Genomic DNA, 24,512 nt, shown 5'->3' with positions numbered 1-24,512 from the left:
AATGGGGCTGTCTGAGTCAGTCTTGCTATTTTATCTCCCCAGCTATACACTCAACACGTTCTTACAAATACTGGCAACCCTCTGAGTGGTTTCTGGTCTTTTCTTGGCTCAGCTCAGCTGTTTTCCCACCAGTAACATACTGTGATGCCCATTAAAAGGTGAGAACTGCTCTGCCTTTTCCACTGCATGCTTTACCTGCTCAGAGGTGCCACAGTCCCTAGGAGAAATGCAATTTATACCATGTGCCACTGGGTAATGTTCCCCTCTGGGAGATGTTGCACTGGGATGCAACGAGAGTGTAGGATGCTCCTGTCATTCCCCAACCAGCCTTCCAGTGGAGAAGAAAGTGAGCGCCAATCTGGGCAAGTTCTGCCTCCGCTGGAAAACCTCTTTCTTCTCTGTGCACACCCCAGGGAATCCCTGTTCTGACCCTCTGAACACAAGGGGAGATGGACAGAAGGGAGCAAATTAGGGCAAAACATCTGCCCTCAACCACTGAACACGCCCTGGGCCCCCTGAAATAATATGTTTGTGTCTGTCTGTGTGTGTGTGTACAGTAATCACACCTAAAATATCATCTGCTCCTTGGCTGTTCGTATCACAGCAAGGATTTCTGGCTATGGGCTCTGTACACAGCACACTACGACTTCTCCTCACTCTAAGCTATGTAGCTGCATCTTTTCCAGCGTTACGTGCAATTAATGAAAGTCTTTGACAGCTTCACGGAGCTGCCGCGGTGTCGGCGCAGAGTCTGCAGTCCGTGTGCTCAGGGTTATTCACACACTGAAGGAGCTGAACCGGCCTGTGAGGAGACACAAAGCCAAACAAGTAGTCAGTAATCTCTTTGCAAGTACAACAGGATGAAACTCCAGAGTTACTGAAGGCAACATGAAGGTCAAAGTGCGTGTTACACCTGGGCTCATTGAGTGTCTTGTCTTAGGAGAATTGTGTTTGTTTTTACATCTTGCTGCAGGAATATCTTTGATGTTTCCAGGGGTTAGAGACAAGAGCAAGTGAGCATGATGCAAAGTAGGGTGTGAACTCACAGCGTGTCAGCTACGCCGCGGTACCAAAAGTAATTACCAAAAAGAAGTCAAGTCCCTCACACCAACTGCAGAGCTGCTGCCAGGCTGGAGTTCACCATCTCGCTTCCCCAGCAGTAACCCCTACTGCTGCAATGTAAAGCTGTGCTAATAAGGTCAGATATTATTAGAATTTTATTATTTTTTTTGGCTAGAAGTACATCCCATAAACCAATTTTTCTTCAGTTGCTTCTGGAAGACTCTACTGACATTGACAAAAGCAAGAGAAAGTGGTCAGCATCAAACGCCACATGGCATGAAAGGCAGGATGCTCAGCTGGTTATGGACCCACACGGTTCTGTTTGCAATGACTTCAGGGGAGTGAACCTAACTTAGGTGGTCTATCCTGAAGAGTTTTACTGCACGTGTGAATTGCTTACTTTATTATTGCTCTGTATATAAAATAGTAAAATTAATTGTCCATGTGGCTCTTACACAGTTGCTTCTGTATATATTAGCTGGGCTCTGGCAAAAAGCCCTACTTGTTATTCCATTCAGCAAAGAGCCTGTTAACAGCTCTTCATGATGTTACAGGTTTCTCCTTGTGCTGAGCCACGAGGCATCTAAGCTACTTCCCCTTCTTCCCTGGCCCCATAGCTTATTTCATCATAGGCTGAAGTAACCTGTACCTACTTACAGGTCCCAGGAGTAGTGGCTAAAGGCTGCAGTTATCCAGAGAAAGCAGGTACACGAGCATCACCATTTGGCAGATTTATGCACCACACCAGTGTGAATTTTTTCACAGTGTGCAGGCGGCCCCTGAGTCTGTTACCTAAACAGGAATATATTGCTCTGCCTTCAAGGTTAAAATCCTAGCACCAGATAAAGTATTTATCTCCTTTTCAGACCAACTTTATTTAAAACCAATGTCACGAACTCAGTAGTTTATAGAAATGTTTACTTTTGAAGTGTTCTCACCCCCAAAATGAGTCCTTCACTCTGAAAAGCTGTTCCTGACAGGTAAGATATGAGTAATATTGAATCCTTGCTGCTTTTTTAATGTCACTAAAGAACACTTTTGCTCTGTGTGGAGGTCTCTGAACCCAAACAGAGGGATAATGCATCTTGGGCTTTTATTGTCTCCTCAGCAGGCAGATAGAGAATTCAGGAAAGGCACAACTTGGGCTGCTCTGTTTCCTGGACTTCTGTTTTTATCTCCTGACAATGGGGAATTATGGTAATTAATAATGCTTATCATGTCTCATGCCTCACTCTCTGACAAAGCAGTTGGATGGAAAGTAAGCTCAAACTACAGCAAAGGAAGTAAGAACCACCCTTGTCATGCTGTGTTATCTGCCTGCAGCGGGGAGGAAAGCTGCCTATTTGCTTGTGATTATTGCAGGTAAAAGCCCAGTCATGAGAATCTGATGACAGGGGCTGGATTTCTCCTTCCCTGAATGAAACTGAACATGTGCAGTGGTGGTGACCTCCTGGAGTGCCAGGCAGAGAACAAGCCCCCCAAGCCAGCCAACATGATGATCTGCAGCTGGAAACCCCTGAGAAGGACACAGCCACATGGAAGCGGTGTGATGTCTGTAAGAGGGGGGGTCTGTTCTAGCCTGCTGTAAACCAGGAAACCTATATTAAATCAAGAGGGAGATATATTAATTGTATGTTAGCACCTTGATAATAATAAGAACAGGAAATTACCTGTAATTGTCTTCACAGGTGTTCTTAAAGTTGCGCCCTTTTAACAAGTTTTTTAACCTCTCTACAGAAGGACCCGAGCAGGATTCACTGGAAAGAAAAGTCTTTCATTACTTGTGTTCACTGCATGTGCAAGAAGCTCAACTATATTTTACACTACGTCACTTTGCCTCATCTCAGGTAAGGTTCTTCCTGTGTGATTCTGTCTAGGTGACCTTGCTCTGGCAGGGGGGTTGGACTCGATGGTCTTTCCAGGTCCCTTCCAACTCCTAAAGCCCTGTGATTCTTTAAAAGCTTGTTTGCTAATGTGTTGTAAAGTCCATTGGTTTTGTGGAGCTCCAGCTACCATTAGGTTCTTGCTGGTAGAAACTATGTGATGTTCAGCTGCGTATCTTGCTCAAGGACTTTGTGCCAGTAGAGTTCTGTGGGAGTTAACTTGGTTCCATTCACAGTTCGATGTGCCCCAGGACTGCTCCACAGCCACTGGTGGCCTTGACCACAGAAGCATGATATAATTAGAATCATAGAATCATAGAATTGTAGGGGTTGGAAAGGACTTGATAGATAAATCTCCTTGAGTGGCAAAGAGACTTCTGGGTGTCAGGGCTACGGGAGGGGTTATGGCTCTTGTCTGAGCAAGGATCTCTGCTGGCTCCACACTCATTCCTGGGTCGCACTGCATCATCACAGTCTCCTTCCTGACCCAGAGGATCTAAGATGCTGCTTCTGAGTGGTGAGGTCCTTTGGAACAGGAGACACCATGGTAATGCAGTACAGCCACAGAAACAAGGCTCTGAACAGAGGGGTGAAAGGTGTCCAGCCGCATGCTCAGAGCTTGAAATGTGATAGGTCTGCAAAGAAAGGTCACTCAGAAAGGCTTAGATGTGATCTGGATTTCTGGTGCCAGAAATTCCACAGTAAGCATTTAAACAATGGAATTAATATTAAAAATCACAGTATCACTTAGGTTGGAAGGGACTACCTGAGATCATCAAGTCGAACCAGAATCAGCTAGAGCAGATTGCCAGTTGGGTTTTGAGTACATCCACAGATGGAGGCTCCACAAGATCTGGAAACCCCGTTGCTGCATTTGAAATTATTTTGCCAAAAATGGTTCTGGTTGGCACAATTGTATCACTCCTGTAGAAAAGCTTATTTTCCAGCTGTGCACCCATGATAAGGGTCTATAGAGCTCAGTGGGGCTGGGAGGAGTGTAAAGGTCATGGGACCTCTTGAAATTAAGGAAAATGTCAATGTGTCTTAGCTATAACTATTCAGCTATATATGTGTACCATGAACAATACCAAGTAATAGTAAAAATATTCTTCTTTTCAGCAAAGTAAACAGCTAGCAGGTTGAATGTACCACAGGTTTCATGAGCAGGTTTAAGACAGTGTCACTGCTGGACAGTCACTCGTCCAAACTGAGCTGCACCATCTGACTTCTACACACCACTCATTGTTTTGTACCAGCACGACTTACCTTCGAGGTCCACCGATGTCCTGCATAACCCAAATATGTACTGCAGAGACTTTATCTGGATTTAAATTAAGGACCTCAACACTTGCAAAAATGCTGTAAGAATGGGACACAGAGAAGCAAAATATTCTCAGTTATGTAAGCAAGATGTACAAGGTATGTTCCTAAACGTAAGTGCTTATTAGTGCTGCTATTATTCTCAGAGAAAGAACATTACCTTGCCAATGGATTTTCACAGATTATTTAATTACCTTGTGGTAAAAGTTTTTCTCCCCATTGTTATTTCAATTTCACAAGAACTTTTGAAACCATCTGCCACTGAAACAAGCTATTTTTTTTCCATGTTTAGTGCCTTTTCTCCTGCTTTGTTTATTGGCTACTGGTTAAGTGCAAGGGAAATGCATGTGGCTGCTCTACCAACAAGCATATTCTTCATCTTTCATTACTATTCCAGACTGCACTTCCAACCAGGGAACCCAAGAAAGCACAGTTTTGAGGGGTGGAAATCCAGCAGCCCCATGAACAATTAGAAACGTGTTGTTCATGTGTAGTGAATAAGTAAGCTGTAATAATAAAGTAACCTTGTGCAGTACAAGCACAGTATAGATGGGATTAAGTGAATCACCTCTTCCATAGCCAACAGTTTAAACCTTTATATGAGGTTATGAAAACCCATCCAGCACTGGGGCTGCCAGGTAAAGACATGTTCACCAGCATGCAGGCCCCACAGAAACATAGATGGTAGCACACCAAGTAAATAAAATACCTGTCGTCTCTGAAAGCTCCAGCTTCAAATGATCCATTGAGCATCACCTGAACCCCACCACATGCTAGTTCTGCAAACTGAACAAAACACACAGACATTATGCAGTGCCATGTCAGACTCAGGGCTAGCAGAAATTGCTGTAACTTCTTTGATGCCATCAGAACAGACTTATACAAGTAGAGAATCTGGCCAGTCTTTTAAAAGAAGATGACAGTGCAAATAAACCCCCCAAAAAGCCTCTAAAAGCTCTGGTGAAGCTGTCATGAAGCTGCACTAGCCAGCTAAAAATTGGCAGTGCGAGGCTGCATGGGGTTGGTGCAGCACCTTTGCTGCCACCGCTGTTTCCAGTTTTTCTAGGGGGATGCAGCTCTGCAGAGCCCCAGCAGCTACTGCTGTCTGTTCCCTCCCTCAGTCACTTGGAATAATCCTCACACAGCTTTAACTCAGGTGGTGAGGGTGAGGCAGAGCAGCCGAACCCCAAGTTTTAAGGCCATGCAAGCCATCGCGTGTTCATTACCACGTGACTCACGCTCTGTTCTCTTCGGGGGCTCAGGATGTTTCTCCACAGTGGTTTTAGTAAAACTCATCACTGAGCTGTGTTCAGTTTGATTTTTAAATTACTACACCGTGTAATCACTGCTCTTTTGCTCTTGAAAACTCATGTCAAAGTATTTAAAGACTGCGAAGGTTACAACATAAAGAACCCACTCTAGATATAGAACCCATTGGTAAGACAAAGGCATTTTAAACAGCTTAACAAGGGTGGTTGTCCTTCTTACATCTTCCCAGTCCTCTTACATCTAAACACTGTGGCTCAAACTCAGCTCTCAACAGCTGGGAAGTTGCAGGAAAGTTTCATTATGTGTAACTTTCTAATGTAATAAGCATGAGTTTTAGTAGATCTTGAATTTATTTGGACTAGAAATCCTGCAGTCAAGCAAGCCTGACTTTGTATGGTGGTTTATCCCTCCCAGACTCTGACACTGAGGAGATTAATAAGAACACCTAAAGTGCTTTGAGCTTGGAAAACTTATGTACACTAGTTTACCCACAAAACTTTTTGGTTTTTTATGGTGAGTAGACTTTTTCTTACATACAAGAGAGCTGAAGCATACTGGAATGCCTGTTTTCCACCTGAGCAGTTACCTGCTATTAGTCATATCAAAGGCAAAGTCTTGAGAGACATGTAAAATGAAACCAATACAGAAGAGCAGGGGGTTTTCCATCAGTTTTTTTTCCTGTGAAAGTGCTGAATTGACAAAGCCAGGGTAACTGCTTAACTTGGACTAGCAGCGTGTCACTCGTGATGGGAGTTGGCATAACTGAGTGTACCCGAGGTGGGGGGTGTGTACATTGGGGGGACCTTGCCAGATACTGTTGTGGGAGGGCATGCTCTTCAGGACGTGCCAGGAATGTGCAAAAGGATTCTCTGCTGCTTGTAAAATTCCTGTGCCAATCTGGGCACTGTTCTCAATGTCAACATGCTGAAATGTATTTCATTTTAGCAATCGTGGTCCTGTGATTTCAGGTGGTGATTGTAAACATTATTTGCAAAGCTCCACTTGTCTGGCAAGGGTTGTTCTGGGCAGTCTCTGCCCACAAGTAAGAATGCTCAACCTACAGTGACACCAAGTATTGTACAATTTTCCAAATCCATGATTTTTATCAACTAAGGCTGAAACTCCTGTGAACTTTTGCTGTTCCATGTTTTAAGTCCAATCTGCAAACTCCCATTTTTGGCAGTGTTAGGAACTTGGTGCCTTTCAACATTCTCAGATTTGGGGAGATGGACTCGAGATCTTACCATCTTGGATGCTGTTTTCCAGAACACAGAGATAGGGTTGTTCTCACATTCACTTCGTTTGGGACAAGATTCATAGTTGATTCCTGAGAAGAGTTAAGAGTGAATATTGTTGATAATACAGCTTTGAGATCTGATCAATGACAGCAAAAACATTTGCCCCCTACCAAAGCAAATAGGCTACAGTGAGTAAAGGGCTTGAAGAGGAAAAGCATGTGCTCAGAGGTCTTCCTGTTTGCTCCCCCACACGTTTCAGGGAGGCAGCTGCAGGCCCTGTATGCAAATAATTCTCAGAAAACCGAGAAGGGAAAACATGTTGCCTTAATTGTGAGAAACAGGTTGGCTCTTGACCATGCTGCCAAGTTTAAACTTTGCCCAACATTTTCAGTAATTCCACTGATTTTAGAGGTTGGTTGCTTTAAGCACCAACCCAGGAGTACTGTGGGCATCAACAACACCAGGGTACCTACATACCGCCCCTGCTACTTTGATTGGACTATGGCCAGGACCTTCTTGAATGGAATTTTGGGATTTGTCCCACAGAAATCGCAGGAAGGAACTGAGTAACCTTGATAATGATAGTGAGATATGACCACGACTCCAACAAGCAATCTGTTGGTTTCATAGTAGCTGAAAAGTTGTGATTTTAAAATTCACTTGAGAAATAAGTATTATTTTCATTCTTCTAGAACAATGGGACAGAAGGTTTTAAACTAACTTAAAGGAAAAAATACGTGAAAGGACTATGTTTAGGACTAGATGTACAAGAGAAAAGAATAAACTGGAATTCCAGTGTTCTGATTTGTTTTGCAAAAAATAGGAATTGTTACCTGGGGCAGAGGGGTCTCCACACCATGAAACCCCATCAGCCATATAACCCAACAAGGTGTCCTCCAAGGTAAGGAAATTTTGATTGCATTTTGTAAAACGATGAACGAGGTCATATGTCTTGCTCCAAAACAATGACTGTGAAACAAGGCACAATGTCTAATAAGTGATACTTATACTAGAGCTGGACAGGAAACATTCCTGGAGTAAAGTGAGTATTTTTCATGATAATGAAGGAGCTTTGGTTTTAATTGAAGTGCTGCATTCGTGGGTGAGTTCTTATTTCTGCAGCTCACTCTCCAAAATCTTTTTGGGTGGCTGTGTTTTGTGGACATGGACATGTTCAGCCTGCAGAGCATTTTGAAAGAAAGGTTTTTGACTGGTTCTCATAGGATATATACCTAATTTGTTGTGTGCTTTCAAACTGCACATGGAAGAGTGGCCCTCTAGCAGCACGACAGCGTACTCCTTGCAGAGAGCCATATGCCCCGAGACAAGGACATCTCCATCACTTCACCAGCACAGTTACTGAGGTTGGAGGCAAGCATTGCAGAGGGGTGATTTCCAGCAACAGAGAGTGAACAGGTTTACTGGGGTCCGAAACTACAAGAGCACAGTATCATCCTTGTTGGCCTATGGACACTCACAGCCGTTACAGACAAGATCCATCACTCAGAGCACTGTGCAGACACGTCATGGCACAACAGTCCTCCCAGCCCACCGTGCACTGTTGGGTTACCTTGTTACAGGGAATGGGATGACGCAATAACTCCATCAAAGGCTGGTAATCTTCTGATGTAATATTGCAGGGATTCTTGTAAATGAATGCATGTTTTAGTGCTTCCCATATTTTTAGGCAATCCTTATCTCTGTTGAAAGATTAAAGCACAGTTAGTTGGCATTTATGAGTAGTTATGACTGTGAATACTTATGACCTTCTGTTATGGTCAACTGCTATGGATCAGATTTTAAGAGTTCTGATTGTGCTAAGGCACCAAAATACATTATCCATTACAAAATGCAGAGTGTCTTCAGCAAACTGAATATAAACTAGGAATGACCAGATCTAAAACATATTATATCTCTCCTGCATTTTAAATTACTGATAATTGCAGTATCTGAATGCCCTCTATGTTTTTGGCCCTTAAGAAGTGCTGAGCCGATATCACAAAACCAGATGATCAAATTTAGTGCTTTCTTGCTTTCAATTTCTTGATTCATACTAATTCATGAGGAGCAAATGTGGCAGAATACAGCCTGTACATTTTAAAAATACGGCTGGAGGATGCTGCCTCCTCAGTCACAGTGAGCCAAAAATATGTCCATGCATCTCCCTGTGGAACACCTGACCCTACAGAAATAATACCTGTAAGTTTATCTAAAACAAAAGCAGAGGTCTGGTAGTTTCAGACCTGATACTGCTTTTATTAGTGCACTAATTTTCAGCTATTGACTTTACAGGAGCCATGGCTGGTTTGCATACCTATAACCAAGATCCAAATCAGGTGCCTGGGTTTTTCAGTCTCCTGGTCCTCCATGGCTTTACAGACAGTGGCCCTTTTGCTCTTACTGGCGTGAGTCAGAGGAATCCCACATGGAGGGAACTGCTTCATGCCAGTACACAACCACCTCAGCCTACACTTGTTTCTTAAGAGGCTGTTTGTCAGCCGAGGAAATAATGTACCTCTCTGCTGACAGACATGGGGCTTCTTTTGTACTACCAAGAGGAAATATGTTGCACAATGTGAGCGAACAAATGTATCTCTCTACAGAAGCAGTGCTCCTGAAGCTGGAGCACGTAACAAGGTTTGGGATGACTCAGGACATTTGCCTTCTTGTACTTGAGGTAATGAATGAAAACTTTGCACTGAGATGACTCATAACTATTGTCTGCCTGGTTTGTGTTTTCAAGGCTGTCCCCCATGGGTGCACGTCTCTTCCTCTTCATGCTCCTGTAGCTTCAGGTTCCACCTGGAAAGCCTGCCTGCCAATTACAGCAGTGACCGTAATGAAGTCATTTTATATCCTTCTCTTCCCTATTTTCATGCAAATTTGAAATGCTGACTGCATTATCCTGCTGTCTGCCTGGAGCCATCCTGACTGTCCTTGACTCATCTGCTCTTTGTTCAGTGTTTGGTATCATTTCCCGGTGTGTGTTCCCTCTGAGAGACCTGTGAGGAGTGGACTTTGTCTTGTGTGAAGAAGCTAATGCCTTCTTCAGAGCAATGTACAAACAGCACTGAGCATTTAGTACCTGACAGATGCACAGCCACGGGCTTTGTTACCAGTTACTACTCGGGACACGTGCAGGATGCAGCATTTGATTAGTCTTAAAAGTTGTCCTAAAGGGATTGAGAGAAACGGTAGTAAAACTGTGAATCAAACTTTCTCAAGTTAATCTTCCCTACAGCTGTGTGACCTCATTCCTACTACTGAGCTTGATGAAGATTTCTACTGAGTTCCAGTTAAGCAGCAGAGGGACAAACTGGAACCGAGAGAGTTGAGCTGTTGGGTCACACAGGCCACATCTAAACTCTGGGACCCAAACCCATTTGTCAGCTCCTGGCCATTTCCTCACAGTCCAGACGTGAACTCTCCTCCTTCCTTTCTAAGCCTTATGGAAAATAAACATCACACAAAGAGAAGGCCAGGCTCTTGTCTATCTGTGTCCAGAAAAAAGCAAGAGCACCTGGCAGCACTACATACCAGAGGAAATGCCTCTATCAGACACCCTACAGGGGCTTGGGCCAGGATCATACTGGAAGGACCAGGCAATCCACAGCAAGATGCTCATGGCCTTTCTTCCCATCTGCTTTTCTGGATGTAGTAATGAATCTAACTTAACATTCTACATAATTGGCAATTGATAGGTCATATCACTGAGATGGTCTCTACAGGAGGTTTCCATGCTCCAGCTTCTTCCAGCCGCCTTCTGTGATGGGGCGTATGTCCTCGTCTCTCATTCTTGGGTCAGCCAAGTGCATTACACCACAGAGCTCTATCTGGACACTGCCTGACCTTGCTGATTTAAAACTAGTTTGGATATTGCCACTGGACAGTGCTGTCTGAAATGGGGGCAGGGGCAAGGCAAGTCAGCCTGGAGGGTCTCCAGCTGTGTGGTTAACCAGGGCAGCTTGGGCCACATTAGTAAGAGTTTCATGGTAAGAATTTATGTTAGGTACCAATATCTCTTGTTTACATGAACCAATTTTACCTCCAGGTAAGAGAAAACTAATAAGGACAATGATTTTTTACTGGGCTGCTGTCTTTTATCCAGGAGCCTAAATGCACTTTCAGTGCATTTAGAAACTGTAGAAACAAGGAAACAAGAAACCAAATGTTTGTACATATGGCTCATAATTTCTAACCTGTCAAATGGTTTTGTCCTCCTGGTAGGACTCTTTTATTGTTTTTTAACCTACTCCCAAAACCTGTTATAACAGCCTGAACAGCCACAGGTGACAGCAAGTTACCTGGTCCTTTTATCCTTTCATATTGTGAAGTTTTTAAGCTTGATCTCAGAAGCAAAAAATATTAATCAATGAATCATAATAAAATCTGAGTTTTTATTCCCAAAGCAGAGAGGTAAGTCATAGACACAGTAAAAAGCATTTCTCCTGCTGGACTTAAGTCACGAGAAGCACAAAGCAACAACCATCCAGGTGATTCACCATCCTGCTGATACAGTTTGCTGGGTGATCAGTTCAAGCATTTCTTCTCCAGCATTTCAAGACACCATGCTCAGCACTTGATGATGTGCATGGATGCCACTTCTATGTCAGGGAAGAATCTTTATGCACAGTCCTTGCAGAGTTGAGGAAAACTCTATGTTTAATCTCACAGAAGTGATTTGGCTTAGCCTTCAAATGGGAGAAGTTCTACAGCTGATGATCCTTGTGGTACTTGTAGTTGTGCCACACAGAAGAAGGGTAAGTCAAGAAGATGGGCTCTTAGAGAAAACAGGCAATTTCAATGTTCTTTTGATTTTTTAGAAATCAAAATGCACATTTTCAGTGTAAAAAAAAAAAAAAGCACAGAAAAGCAAAATATGATTTCATTTTCACTGTTGTCACCTCTCAGGATGTATGGTTTTACAACTGAATAAAAATAGCTCACTGATTTTCCATTAGAAACAGGAAAACCTATTTCCATTATGATACAAAATATGGGGTTTTCCTCACATCTCAAAGAGATAACCAGTCTCATAGAACTGTGATTTTGGTTGGGCCAAGAAAAAATAAGCAGTGAGAAAAGTTCAGGACTTGTTAATCCCAGCTTCAGAAGATATGCCACTTTCTCCAGCCTCACTGGAGAGGTAGGCACTATTAATAAAGTTTCTCCTGTCTCTTGTTCCAGCACAGCAAGAAAATATTTGTTGGCTGTGCAGCATTTAACTCACACTGAGCTGAAGTAATGGCAGAGACCTGCCGCAGCTCTGGGCCTCCTGAAAGCAGCATGAGAAGTTTGCTGGCACTTTGTGTGCTAAAAATTCCAGCAAGAACAGCTTCAGGTTGAAACAAGCATGTAAGCCTTGCCAAAAAATGCCTGAGAAACAAACTGCCTTCTTCAGGCTGCTCCCAGCTTCTCTCTGGGAAGTCCTCAGTGACAGAATGGGCTCATTTTTTGTTTCTTTGTTGGTTTACAGAAGGGACAGTGAGCAAGAGATCACCAGCCTTCCAGCTCATTAGTTTTTGCTAATTCAGATACAGGGGTCATGTACCACACTGCTGTGGGGCTCATGTGCTCTCCTCCTCCTGTTTGGTTTGTATGCTTTGGGTTGCATATTAATTCCACATCATATCTGCAAATATCATAACCTTATGCATAACAGACTTCTTCCTTTGAGTCTAACTTTGATTATGCTGAAATATTTAAGGCCTTTTATTCTACTACAGAATCTGAAATATTTAATCCAAATTCAGTGACCTGTAAAATAAATATACTCTAATTTTATGTCTAATTTTTTTCAAACCTTTTTTTAATGAATACAGCTTGGGAGATGCTGTTAAATGTCAAATAATAACTAAGACTAGAAGGAACACCATGAAACCTTCTGCAAACACAGGAACTGAACCTGCCACCTCTTCTGGTGAATGGTCTGGAGCACAAGTCCTATGAGGAATAGCTGAGGGAGCTGAGGCTTTTTAGTCTTGAGAAAATGAGGCTGAGGGGAGACCTCATCACTCTCTACAACTACCTGCAAGGCAGTTGCAGAGATACTGGGGCTGGTCTCTTCTCTAGGGTGACAAATGATAGGACAGGAGGATTAAAATTGCACCAGGAGAGATTTAGTTTAGATATCAGGAAGAATTTCTGTACTGAAAGGGTTGTCAAGCACTGGAACAGGCTGCCCAGGGAAGTGGTGGAGTCACCACCCCTGGAGGTATGTAAAAGGCATATAGATGAAGTTCTTAAGGACATGATCTAGAGGGGGACTAGTCAGGGTTAGGCTGTGGTTGGACTCTATGATCTTGAGGGTCTCTTCCAACCCAGGTGATTCTATGATTCTCTGGAAGGTGAGGGTTGCAGAACTTGCCTTATGACCTTCTGGAGAGAGAGAGAGAGACTGTACTCCTGCATTGAATAAGGGCTGAGATACAAGTAACCATTAAAACAACATTTCTTTATTAAATCCAAACATTACATACACTGCAAATCATACCCTGCATTTGTCCTTACATTTGGGTGGAAGTTGCATTTTCCAATGAATTTGAGTATTTCTATCCATTTACCTTTTTTATGACTAACTCATTAATCTATCAAACGGAAGCTGTGGCCAAGAATATTTCCATTAGCATCTACCCCAGCAGCCAAACTTTAATGTGCATATTAGGAAAATGGACAGCTTCTGCATCATTCTCTCTTGCATATCAGTACACCAGCCTGGATAACCTTGAAAGATTATCCTTTCACTTAAAGGAAAGGGGTAGCATTGGGCTACCTGGGAAATCATTATTAATATAGATTTTTTTTTTCCTTTACTTTGTAATTCATTTTTTTTTAACTGGACATCACAGAGCAAACTCATCCCCAGTTGAAACTGATTTAATTGGTATAATGTCAAGGATAAGTTTCCCCCCTGCTGATAACATTTATACTGTAAACAATGTCTTGCTTTCAGTTCAGCACCAGCCTGACACTGGATGCTAAAAACATCTTAGGAAGCGTGGCATTTCCTTTGGGCTGTGCTGCCTCTAGTTTTTTTTACTGAAAACAATTTGAGAGGTGCTTCAATATGGGAGCCACTTCAAATTTACAAGCAAAAAATTAATTCCATGCTTTGTTCTGGAGAACTCAGTCAATTCTGCCCATATTGTTTAAACCACCCTACCAGGCAGAGACCTGCTGCCCTGGTGAGATGTGGTCTCCCCTGCTGTCAGTAGTGAGTGGCTTGTCCAAGATCCTGAGTTTTCTTTCTAAAACTTGACAATGACTTCAGGCCAAACTGAGATTTTAATTGTGGCCTCTGTGGTGGGGCTCTGAAGTTAGAGCTGGAAATGAGACCTTTACATGACTGACCTTTGCATGGATCAAACCTCACCAGCAGCTGCAATTTGGAAAAAAAAACCAAACCCAAAACCTTTTAATTTGCTACTCCATTAGTGGTGGCAATAATAGTGATGCAGATATGCACCTCAGCACTAGGAAATCTGGCTCTGTAAAAACCCAGTGAGAAGTCTGTGGTTATAACAAAGCTCCTTAAAGGCATAAGACCAATTCACATCTGCTGGGAATCTAAGGCACCGCCTTCACCTGTGAAAGACCAGACCTCTGGGAAGGAGAATGCCTATCAGAGGATCTAAATGGTAAGTAGCAATGTCTCTGCATCTAACAGACCCATCTTTGCCTGTGTGTCAGTTTATCTGCCTCTTTCAGGTAAGCTCTGATGGTGGTAAACAACAGTGCAATTTATACATCCAAAGTCAGTTTGCCTTTCATGTGAACTTATGAGTAGCCTTGACTTGATGTGATAAAAAAACAACCTTTATGCCTGTGCTGAGGGGAAGCCCTTTGTAACCCCAAATCCTTTTGCTACCTTCTCTGATTTTCCTTCTGCTGACCCTCCCCTTCCTCCAGCCTTGACATGTCTCACTGCTGCCTTGGAGCCCCTGCCAAGCCCAGCCCGGGGGAAGCTGTGGTTGGACTTGCCTGGCAAGGCAACTTGATCATCGGGTGCGAGGAGGTGAACACCAGGGGAACACTGCCATCACGCGGGAGAAGGGGCTTCTCAACCCCAAAGTTGTGCTGTTCTTCATGCCAAGTGAGGGCCTGACCTGTCTCCAGACCAGTCAGAAAATGGGTATGTGCTTACAATGGATCAGCTTTGTTCCCAGCACCTAACCCCCCCCCAGGTATCTCTGTGCTATAAACCAGACAAATGTGAATTAAGAGAGGTCATCCAATACACTGTCAGCATGCAGGATTTGAAGAGACTACTGTCTGCTGCTTTTAGCATTAGGATAATAGAGAGGGGGGAAATTACCAAGGGAAAGGATGAAGGGGAAAAAAAAATCATGGAAGAGCTGTCAATCTCGACATCTTCAATGAGCACTAGCATCTCACTAGTTTAATTACTGCAAAGTGTCTGCCACTGTGATGTTTATGGTAACTGACTGTTTTTCAATATGAGAATGACATACTTTATTTTTCTTGGCAGCTTGATATTGTAAGTACTGCTCTCCGTTAATTAAATAGCTCAAAAGCAGTAAAGAGAGCACTGGAGGAACTGACTGGGGATAGAGACAGAGCTTTCAAACTCTGCCTTATGGAAGGATGAATTCTGGAAAGGTTGCTTGTAGGCAGAGCAATTAAATTCCCCATGGCAGAGGTGGGGAGTCTGGAAGTCTGGAAAAATAAGTACAAGGGGTGATTTCCCCTGGGTGCACCTCAGGGCTATATATATTGGTATATACGAGGAATATCCTGTTCCTCATCACACCAGTCCTTCACCTTTGGCAGCAATGAGAAGGGTTTAAGGGCAGGTGTATTTGTGGTTTTGGTTTATAGCTCCTGAAGTATTTTATGTGAGGTAGGAATTGGTGCTCTAGGACAACACTAAGTCTTATCACCCTTCCAGGAAGGGCCAAGTCAAGAGGTGGCAGCTATAAACCAGGGAAGTTTATCTACATAAGCAGATTTTTCTGCTGGCTGGATTTCAGCTTTCCTAGGTGAAAAAACCAAGCTGCTTAAGCAGATGGTGTTTTCAGCAACACTCTGCAAGTGGGATGCAGCCTCTAGAAGAGCAGAAGTCTCACCTGGACTGCATTTTGACAGAGGGTCATAGCTGCTTTGCAGTTTAACCTTACAAATGAGGGCCATGTCTTCAACAGATATAGAAGCAGCAAATTTAAGCTGGCATCTTACCACTTGATTATAAGCTATATTTTTAGTACTGTTTATTTTTAGTATTAAACTTGGAAAAACAAATCTTTAAGAATGACCTTCAGAAAAGTACACTGTAGCAGGGAAACACTCAATGGTTAAATGCAGCCGAACGTTTTTCCAACCTCCCCATAACATGCACGTGCAGAACACTGGCTTTTTTTATAGAACTGAACCTGCTGGGATGTGGGAGAAATGCAGTAAGTCAGGAGAAGTCCCTGCTTCAGGGGTGGCAGGTGTCAGCAGGATGCAGACAAGCGAACAGACCAGCTAATACTTTATCGTGGCGTCATCTCCTGGGAAGACACAGGCTGCCTCTTTAGAGTCTGTTTTTAGCCTTGCACACTAGAGGGAGATCTGACCATAGATGGAAAAAGGATGTCTTCCTCCTATCCCTATGGATAAGCAAAGTGATACTTCCCCACGGTGCCCTGAGGGGTTAAACACTTCTCAAGTTATCACCATCCCTTAGCACAGTGAAGGATAACACCTCTGAGCACGGCTGTTTCCACTGACATCTCTGCAGATGTCACAAATGAACTGAAGCTGGGAGAAGAGGGAAGGAACAGGACTCCCCCTCTCAGCAACAAACTCTTAGGTTGGCTCATCCAAACATAAAACAAGCAGCTGGCTCTGCTTGACTAAAGAGCTCTATAAAATTGCAGTAGAAAACAAAGTTTAACAGTATTTCATCAACAAACACTTCTGATTAATGTGTAGCAGGCCAGTGCAGACAGAGTCATAGTCTCTCTGGTATCTGGGATGAAAAATAAAGGAGATTTTTCACTGCAAGGAGATTTTAACATATGATAGTGGTGTACTCATGAGTCATGTAGTACGTGTAGGCTAACCCAAATGTGAAAAATTACTTGGAATGCTACAGAATCTTGCAATAAGAACCATTAGATATCTTACCACTCTTAAATAAATGTTAGAAGTTTGAGATATGACAAGTATATAGTAATTTTATAATTCTATATGACTATAAGTCAGTGTAGACAACAGACAAATGAGTAAACATATGGCTGCTAAAGTGAAAGATAAATTCAGATCTCAACAGCATTTCTGTACCTCAGAAGTATATTGACATTGGCCATGGAGAAAATACATCTCCTCCTTAAATTCACAGGACACTCACAGACTTTGGGTCACTGTTCTCATCGGGGTTAGTGACTGGAAGGGTAGATTTTCTGCACAGAACTGAGTGTGAGCTTTGTACAGAGCTGGATGGCCTTTCATGGTGTAGCACTGATGTTTATACTCCAGAACTGCAGAAATAAATATGTTGGTGATTCATTATCTCAAGAACAAACAAATGATAGTTATCTACTGCCATATCAACTTGTCTCTTGATAAAGAGAAAATTCTTTCTTTCCAATGAATTTCCTCTAGGAAGAGATGGCAATAAACCCTGAATGGAACTCTACCTTATAGCCCAAAATAGTTACAGAAACTTGCCTTAAAGAGCATGAGGACTCACTTGGAGGACAAACTACAGAAGTAGTAGCTCTAACTCTATGCCCTAAAGTGCTAACAACTACCCATTTGTGCTACTAATGTTTTATTCCAGTTCCCCATTAAAGCTCAGTCAAGCATATTTCAGTGAAAGTGTATGTCTGAGTAAGATTCAAACAACTGTTAATGTTTATAATGATTATATCTTAGTTACCAAGAAATTACAAGAATGGGCAAAGTCACTCATATGCAAGTAAGGGAAAAAGAACTGTAAAAGATGATCTTGTTATAATATTGAAGGGCAGAAGGAAAGAAAACCAGAACTCTGCATGTTTCCTATATCAAAGGCTAACACAGAAGAGGTATTAAAGTCAGTACATTAGCATACAAAACAAGGAGGGGAATCCTATGAATGAAGACTGAAGCATTGTAACAAATGGGAATTTCAATAAGCAGCTTCAGACTTGGGGATTTTAATAAGCAGCATGTTATTATGATACAGTGCCCATCTTAGTAGTGAGAGACAAACAACACCGTTGCCATTACAGATAAGAAGTTTCTGCATCACTTGTTTGTCCTGGTTATACAGTGGACCTCCTGCACATCTAAAAGCATTTTCAAAGAAAAAGAGGTATATGAGGACTCTTCTGGAGAACATCTAGTCCAATGCCTTAGCCCAGAGCTGGATCTCCCACGGTATGTTGCTCTAGGCCATGTCCAGTTGGCTTTTGAGTATCTCCAGGGATGGAGCCTCCACAAGCTCCCTACGTGACTTGTTCTACTCTGATCGTTGTTAACTCATAAAGAAGGCCTTTTCTTCTTGCATTTAAATGGAAATTCCTGTGTTTTAATTAGTGCCCATTGCCTCTGGTCCTGCAATTGGATATCACTGTGAAAAGCCTGGCTCTCTCTTCATTATTCCCCCCCCCCATCAGATATTTATAGAATTGAATCAAATCAAATAGAATAAAATCTAGTCCAACTGCCTGAACACTTTAGGGCATTAAGGGCCACCTCTCTCAGAATCCTGTTCCTAGACCTTGACCACCTTCTCAGCAAAGAAATGCTTCCTAACATCCTGTCCAAACCTCCCCAGGTGCAGCTTTGAACTATTCTCATTTACACACACTGATAAGGCCCCCGAGCCTTCTCTTCTCCAGGCTGGACAGTCCCAGCTCTCTCAGTATGTCAGACACTTCAGCCCCTTAATCATCTTTGTGGCCCCTCACTCCAAGCATCTTCACGACTCCCTTATAATGGGGAGCCCAGCACCAGATCCAGCACTCCAGATGTATCCTACCAGTGTTGACTAGAGGGGAAGGATCACCTTTCTTGGTCTGCTGCCAACACTCCTTGTGCAGCCCAAGACATGACTGGCCCTTTCTGTAAAGGCTTATTGGTGGCTCATGTTCAGCTTGCCCACCAAGACATTCCATGTCCTTTTCTGCAGGCAGATAGTGCAAATAAAGTCACTTGTTTGCTCTGGAACCAAGAGACATCATGTAAAAATTCTGGGCTTTTTTTCTAGAATATGTGTTTTTAGAAATTGAAAAAGCTAAATCCTTTGCAGTTTGATGTATATTAAATTGAGAAGCTTTAGAAGTCTGCAATGCACCCTAACAGGGGTACTATTGCATCATGATTAGGTAGTAACACCATAGTCTTCATAAGACTGTGCTTCAGTAAATGTTTTTCTGATGTAAGGGATGTTTTCTTCATGAAAACACAAATCTCACCTAAGTTTGAACATAATGTAACAGTTCTATAAAACAAAGCTAAGATTTTTTTTGTGATGCTGTATCAAATCATGGTTGCTGTTCAGTGCCATGCTTGATGTGAAAGTGTTAACAATCAGTGAACAAATACAAGGAAACTAAATTAAACATGTCTAGCAAAGCATGAAGGCAAAACGCAGAAGTAAGCACGCAACAAAGCCCAGATTTCTTTCTGGAGGAAATTATGCTGTGAGTGCAATAGTATCTCACATGAAATCGTGGCTCCATATGTTCTTGACAAAATGTATCTCCATCCCCACAGGCTGCTGGAAAGGAACAGCAAGATCGAGCGTATTCTTGATCATGCAATCAGGAGACAAACCTCTCCTGCATGTGCACCTGTTTTTACTAAATTTAAAGTAAGTACTGACTGTTACCATTTGGTATAACAGGAATTAGCCACTAACAACAAAAACATTAGTTGGTAGAGTTGTATTTAACGGGGAAATCGATGTTGTGTGTCCCCCCAATGTTCTACGCTTTGCATCCTCATCACCAGGTTTTTGTACTGCTTAGTCAGGCACCGTAGCCCTGCTGGGCTTGGAGAGTCACATACGTCACTGAAGCGGCTTCCTCTCTGCATCCTTGGTGCTCTCTCACTGCCAAATGTTAGACAACAACTGACTTGACTTCAGACATTTCTAAGATCCTTGCAAGCTTGGCTTATTTAGCTTGGGTCAATCAGAGACTGAGAAGTGACTGCAGAGCTGAAGTGACAGTACTCATTATCTGGGGATAAAAGAATCTCTTGAGCTGCAAATGTAAGATGAGGTTATTTCTGGACTGAAAAAGCAGCACTGTTTGTGTTTTGACTGCGGCTTCCTTCCCCAGGCTACAAAGTGCTGATTGTTTCTTACCTTACCCTGTCAATGCAAAATATGGTAAGCCTTGCATCAACAGGTTTCTTGCTGCCTCTGTTACTGCCTGTTCGCCCCCAGCAGCCACCAAAGCGCATCATTAACCACATCCCCCAAGTGATGGGTAAGTTATCAGATCACCAGAGGTCTTGACCCGCATTGTTCTTCTGAATGATCTGCACCGCCCTGGCCTTGCACAAGCCCGGTGCTGGTGAGCATGTGGCTCTGTGCACACATCACACTTGTGTCCTCTGATCATAGCAGGGGTAAATTCTTGGAAACCTAAATTTCCATTGCCCTGGACCTGGAGTTAGAGACTTGCCAGTTTCGTCAGCCACGAGGGGGAGTCTGTGGGAAAGAGGAGACAAGTCCTAACTGGAGGTCAAACCCTCCCAACTGCCTTTCACTTTTTCTCAGACAAAGCTACTGTACAACCAGCCATCCTGGATGATGAGTTTGGGACTTTTTTTGCAAGACTTGTGAAAGCAGAACTTGAAGCTTCTGTTAATGTTGGCTGGGGGAGGAGGGGGGGAGGAGGTAAGACTAGGGAGCTGCAACAAACTGTTGCTATAGCTGTGTCTTCTGGCAGCAGACAGTATTTTCCAGGGAAGCCAAAAAGAAATACTACTCTCTAATATGTGTGTCTAGGGACATGCTCAGGGAATTAAGCTCCTAAAGCCTGCTGATATACCCTCTGCACTCTTTTTCCTAAAAGTGGGACTAATATTGAAAATACATGATTTGAAGCATTTGTTATTCCTTGCTTGTTTCTCCTCAATTTTATCACGACAACATCTCTACACAGGAAACTGTGTATGTGTAAATGATAAGAAACATCCAGCCAGCAGTAGAAATGAAACCACAGATTATATTGCAGGCAGGCAGCTAAACAAAATTATTGCAAGCAGGTGCTGCATACAGTACCTAGGAACTGTTCTGTAGTGAGCAAGCTTGATACAGAGCCTCAGCTTGTTGATGATTTTGTGGCAGGATAAAATCTGATTGCATGTGGCACTTAGAAAACCACTGCAGACAGCAACAGTGGCCTTGCTGGACTTGGGCTCAGCCCACAGTTTATATCAGAGAAGACTGGAGTGTGCTGACTGTGTAGGTGCCTGGGGCTCCAGTAAGATGAAGGAGAACACAGGGAGGTATCTGCTAGGGTTAAAGCAGCTGTGATGGTGAAGGCATATGTTAGCACATCTGTAGCCTTCTCACATGATTTATAGCACGCAGTTGCTAAAGCAGAGATAAGAGATAAATGGGGGCTACAGACTTGTGGCCCTTGTTATATCCATCTGTGATACCTAGAAACATTATAAAGTCAATATTCATATGTCAACAATCCCCCTTTTTCCAAACCTGCCAGCTATTCCAGTGTGAAATATGGCACTCCAAAATGCAGTAGTCATGCTCCCTAACTGCTCACTAGCTAGATTGCTATTTGCAAGGAAAAAAAAAAGGAAAATATTGTCAAAGATGAGACTTGGTGGCTCTGATGTAAAAAAGTAGAAGCATGAGGAAATGCCCGTGATTTTACTAAAATCAGAGCTTTTTAAACAAATGCACATGTTGGTGTAAGATTAAAAGGGTAAGAACAGACTATGGGCAAATTGATGAGGAAATGAGATTTCCAACCAGCACAGCAGGTTCTCATGGTGGGATCAGTGGCAGAAAAAACTCCTAACGGACTGTAGGACACAGCCTGCTCAGCCTGCAGTTCCCTGTTCCTACTCCTTTGCTTTGATTAAGTGCAACAAAGATCTCACACTAGGTAAGATCCAAGACCTCCATCGATGATGAAAGAGCGTGGGATGAAAGAGCACGGGGCTCTCTGATGTGTCCTAAAGGCACCCACTTCATTATCAGAAAGTGCCAGCGACAGAAGTGGTCGGTTACAGGACAAACGGCACCGAGCTCAGCAGGATCAGAGACGAGGAATCTCAGGTTGGATTCCCAGAAAAAACACCAACGTTTAATTCTCTGTCCAGGAACTTCCTGGACATTTTAGGAGTATGTAAGTGAACATGTTTTCCCTTTTCCAGTGTGGTCTGCATTGGATAAATGTCACACTGGTTTTTGGATGAAATAATCCAGAACAGTGTCCTGCTACACAAAATCAATTAATCTGCAGGAAAGTGAAACTATTAGATTAAGAGTAGCACAAAATACTATGCCTTGTAAAAAACAACCTTTTTAGAAACTTTTTGATCATGGGTTTGTGAATTTTTAGACAGCCACCTTGAAAGAATTGCTTTAAAAAATATTCCCGGGCCAGATTCAGACTGTGTTGTGAATTAAAACATACATGAAATGAAATTGGCTGGACACCTAGCCACTTGAAAGTAATTTTCACACCTTTTGCACCCTAATTTGAACAAAACAAGTGTAAGTAATGAGGACTTTTAGGCTTCAACATAATTTCAGATTTAAGTATTGGGTATATACCTAACAAATTAGCATGTTCTTTCAGAAGCATGTACATGATTTTGTGAAAGTTCTGGGAGCCTGTTTCCTTTCAAAGGCTGCAAATCAGCTTTTACCTACAGCTCTGGACAACCGAGGCCTGGAGAAGTCTAAGTGCAAGCAAGTACAGCTTCAGTCTCACCAGATCAGTGTTGTGAAAAGGTGAGGTGGCAATCATCTTTTTGAGGGACAGTTCTGTCACCTGGCCAAGGTGTGGGGCAGCCCCGTGGCCCTCAGCCCAGGGTGGTGGAGATGTTTGCCAGAGGCTTGCTGAGGACACAGAAGTGATTGATGGGTGCTTGCTGAGACACCCTGGCTGTCCCAGATCCTGTCCTGAGGAGCTGGGTGTCCCAATGCCTGTGGGGAGGGGGGAATGGCACACACTCTTTACACCTGCTTTTCACTGCAGGGCCAGGGGTCTGGAAATCAGTCTGAGCCCTAATATGCTATTGCTGACAGGAACCCAGGGATTCCTCTACTGCAGTAGGGGAGTGGTGGACTTGGGGTCTTACAGCACTACCTGCTGCAATGGGCTGTGCAGAGACCACCTCTGGGTGAAGGTTGTGCCTGGGACTGCCATGCTGGCACTGCGAACCCTCCGCACCCCTCCCTGCAAGCTGCCTATGCTCATCATAAAGTCTCGCTCGCATGCTAAAAGCACCAGTTTTGTCTAACCAAAAGACATTTCTCAATGCTTTTCCAACATCTGTGTCTGTCCTATAAACCTGTGCTGAGCCTCCTCCTTTTCCTCCCTCCACGTAGCTGTGGCTACATGAACCCATGCTACAGGATTTTTGTCAGATCAGCTTCACAGTGAACCGTCTTCACCTCCAGGTGCTTGAGCCTGCTAGCTTGTATATTAGCTGCCTTTAAGGAACTTGCAAGATGTAGTTATGATTGAGTTTTGGCCCTGCATCAGTATTATTTACACCGGTTCTACAGGAGTTTTCCCTAAAACCCCACGAGTTGGGCACTGGCAAGTGCAGTCTGAGCTTGTATGTTTTTGCTGCTGGACAGGGGCATTACAGCCCTGATTTCTTCCTGCCACAGACCTAGTGGATGCGGCTGGGGGCAGGTGAGATCCAGCTCTCTTCTGTTCTCTTTACACACCTGATGCACAAGCGGGACTGCTACTCACCTCAGCTCAGGGTACCGTGCCGTGACAAAGTCGTAGCATCTTCCCAGGATGACTTCTTGCAGGTTCTTAGTGGTCCCTCCGTCCTTCCACTTCATCATTGTGGAACTGGCCTCTTGCTTTCTGTGAGTCAGGACCGAAGCCAGCACGGCGGCGAGGACGAGGGCGACCAGCACGACCACGCTGCCCACCAGAAGGACGGTGCGTTGCCGCCTGCGGGCAGAGCCCTGCCGGAACGGCATCCTGCGGGGACCTGATGAAGAGCAGCGGCAACTGCTCCCCCAGCGCAAAGGGAAAACAGCTTTCTAGCGTGTCACTCTGCACCTCCCCCGTCCCGTCCCCCCCCCCACACACCCCTCCTCCCCGCCCGGCCCGGCTGCCCCCACCCCCGCCCGGCCCGGGCTCACCGTCCGCTCGGGCGGCGGCAGCCCGCGGCGGCGTCCCGGCCGGGGACGGGACGGGGTGGGCGGGTGGACGGGGCAGGCAGCCGCTTCCCACCGCCCCCTCCCCTTGCGGGCTGCCGCCGGTGCAGGCGGTTTATAGAGCCGAACAGCGGCTTTCCGGGGCTCGCCCCGCGAAGAAGGGAGCCCCGCTGCTGTTGGCCTTCTGATGCTCACTTTGCCAACACCTCCCCGAGTTTACACCTCGCGAAGGTATCGGCGAAAGCTCCCACAAGCCCATCTCAGGAATTTACTTTAAAAACTCCCGAAGCCTGTTTAAAGGCTGTTTTACCCTAAGCTACTTCGGCTTTAAATGACACGTGTTGAATCCCACGTTACCAGAGGCGAGCGTGAGCTTTGGAGTAGCCAGAAAATCACCACCCAATGGGAGCAGATAGG

General features: G+C 43.9%; 1 protein-coding gene and 1 long non-coding RNA gene across 2 annotated transcripts in view; one reads left to right on the top strand and one right to left on the bottom strand.

The window, feature by feature from the left end:
* Positions 1-713: 713 nt before the first annotated feature.
* On the bottom strand, positions 714-23,915 carry LOC311193772 (ADP-ribosyl cyclase/cyclic ADP-ribose hydrolase 1-like; the record flags this gene model as incomplete). The annotated part of the gene is made up of 8 exons (XM_084266710.1): positions 714-802; positions 2,733-2,819; positions 4,212-4,304; positions 4,975-5,051; positions 6,779-6,861; positions 7,606-7,741; positions 8,343-8,472; positions 23,677-23,915. The coding sequence occupies 8 exons, from the start codon at positions 23,913-23,915 to the stop codon at positions 721-723; spliced, it is 927 nt and encodes a 308-aa protein (XP_084122836.1). The 3' UTR covers positions 714-720.
* LOC311193773 overlaps positions 14,874-24,512 on the top strand; it is a 37,247-nt gene continuing 27,608 nt past the window's right edge. Inside the window, exon 1 of the long non-coding RNA XR_014617413.1 lies at positions 14,874-14,903. This is a non-coding gene — a long non-coding RNA (uncharacterized lncRNA). The remainder of the gene's footprint in view (positions 14,904-24,512) is intronic.

This window comes from Gallinula chloropus (assembly GCF_964237585.1).
Source record: "Gallinula chloropus genome assembly, chromosome: 7".
NCBI classification, from domain to species: domain Eukaryota; kingdom Metazoa; phylum Chordata; class Aves; order Gruiformes; family Rallidae; genus Gallinula; species Gallinula chloropus.
The sequence above is the reverse complement of the archived record's forward strand: the minus strand, read 5'-3'. Positions and strand labels throughout refer to the sequence as shown.